The following is a 1183-nucleotide window of genomic DNA, read 5'->3' as shown; positions in this document are numbered from 1 at the left end:
TTTGGGTAGATGAATCAGATTCGAACCCAGCAACCTATTGATAAGATCGATGTTTCTGTACTGGGATAGAGGTGTATCAGAATTGCATTGACGGTGATAAAAATGAGAAACAACTGCTGTTAAAATATACTGCTTTAGCAAAGAAGCGTTGGCAGTGTTTTAAAGTATGTGTAGAATGTAGGCGTGCACATTTTTTTATTATTAATGATCAATTCATTTTGATTTAGCATAGAGAAAGGTATAAAGCCGTGATCTGCACTGATTTGAATGCCTGCCAATGTGTTGTTTACCGAATCAGCTATTTTGTTTATAAATCAAATTAAGGCAACGGTTAAACATCGACTTTAAAGGACCACTGCCATCTGTGTCAAGTAATCGATATGTGTTAACTGTTTGTGAGGTTACTAGCCGTACGACTGCATGCAAGCCCTCAAGGAAAGGGACGAGAAAAAGATATCACGGAGTCGTATGGAAAGCAATCACCCTAGCGCAATGGTTTCAACAGTTACCAATAGAACAATGGGAAGAAGCATTAGATTTGACAATTACACTCGATACGTTCATTAATGTCGATAGCAATCAACACAATTCCCCATCTCTGGGGATTCCTCATTTCAGCTGTTCTCTTGCCAGCGAAGAACACCGACGGGTACATTCTTCCCAACATGGCAAAGTATTAGTGAGGCGATTGACTCGAACAAACAAAAATGATCCTCTAGTATATATATACAAAGTGGAATTACTTCTTCCGAATCAACAATTTTGTCTATGGATCAACCGTATAGTTTACAAGACCCAAGTGCACCCAACAAATTCAAACGGAAAAATCCACGGAATATGCGATGCCAATACGAGGGCAAATCTATCTACAATGGAGAAGCCTGAAAGAGCGTAAGCTCACAGAGAAGATCACATCTGGAATGTAATCACAATAATGAATGCATTTGTGAGATTTTCAGTATACGAAAGTTGATATAATCGGTTGAATAGATTTTATGAACTTCCAGAAGATGGTGACAAAACTTTCCATTAATCACTGGAAACATCATGGACTCCCGTGGCATTGGAGTCCATGATGATAATGTTTATTATTATTGTTTACTTTTAGAATGTGCAAATTTGTGAAATTTATACATTTTACGATAAGCTGAGGCACTTGCATACGATGGAAACAGTATTCTCC

General features: G+C 37.9%; 1 protein-coding gene across 1 annotated transcript; it reads left to right on the top strand.

Moving 5' to 3' along the window:
- The first annotated feature begins 267 nt into the window (after positions 1-267).
- On the top strand, positions 268-895 carry Tsp_13537 (conserved hypothetical protein). Its single transcript, XM_003368846.1, is given in 2 exon segments — positions 268-305; positions 325-895. 2 exon segments carry the CDS (start codon positions 268-270, stop codon positions 893-895), a joined length of 609 nt encoding a protein of 202 aa, XP_003368894.1.
- Positions 896-1183: the final 288 nt, after the last annotated feature.

The sequence above is a fragment of the Trichinella spiralis genome (genome assembly GCF_000181795.1).
Source record: "Trichinella spiralis strain ISS 195 chromosome Unknown Scfld1766, whole genome shotgun sequence".
Taxonomy (NCBI): Eukaryota; Metazoa; Nematoda; class Enoplea; order Trichinellida; family Trichinellidae; genus Trichinella; species Trichinella spiralis.
Note: the sequence above shows the minus strand (reverse complement) of the source record. Positions and strands in the feature narration are given on the sequence as shown.

Coding starts and splice junctions, on each gene's coding strand:
- Tsp_13537 (XM_003368846.1), top strand. CDS start 268: ATGCCTGCCAATGTGTTGTTTACCGAATCAGCTATTTT.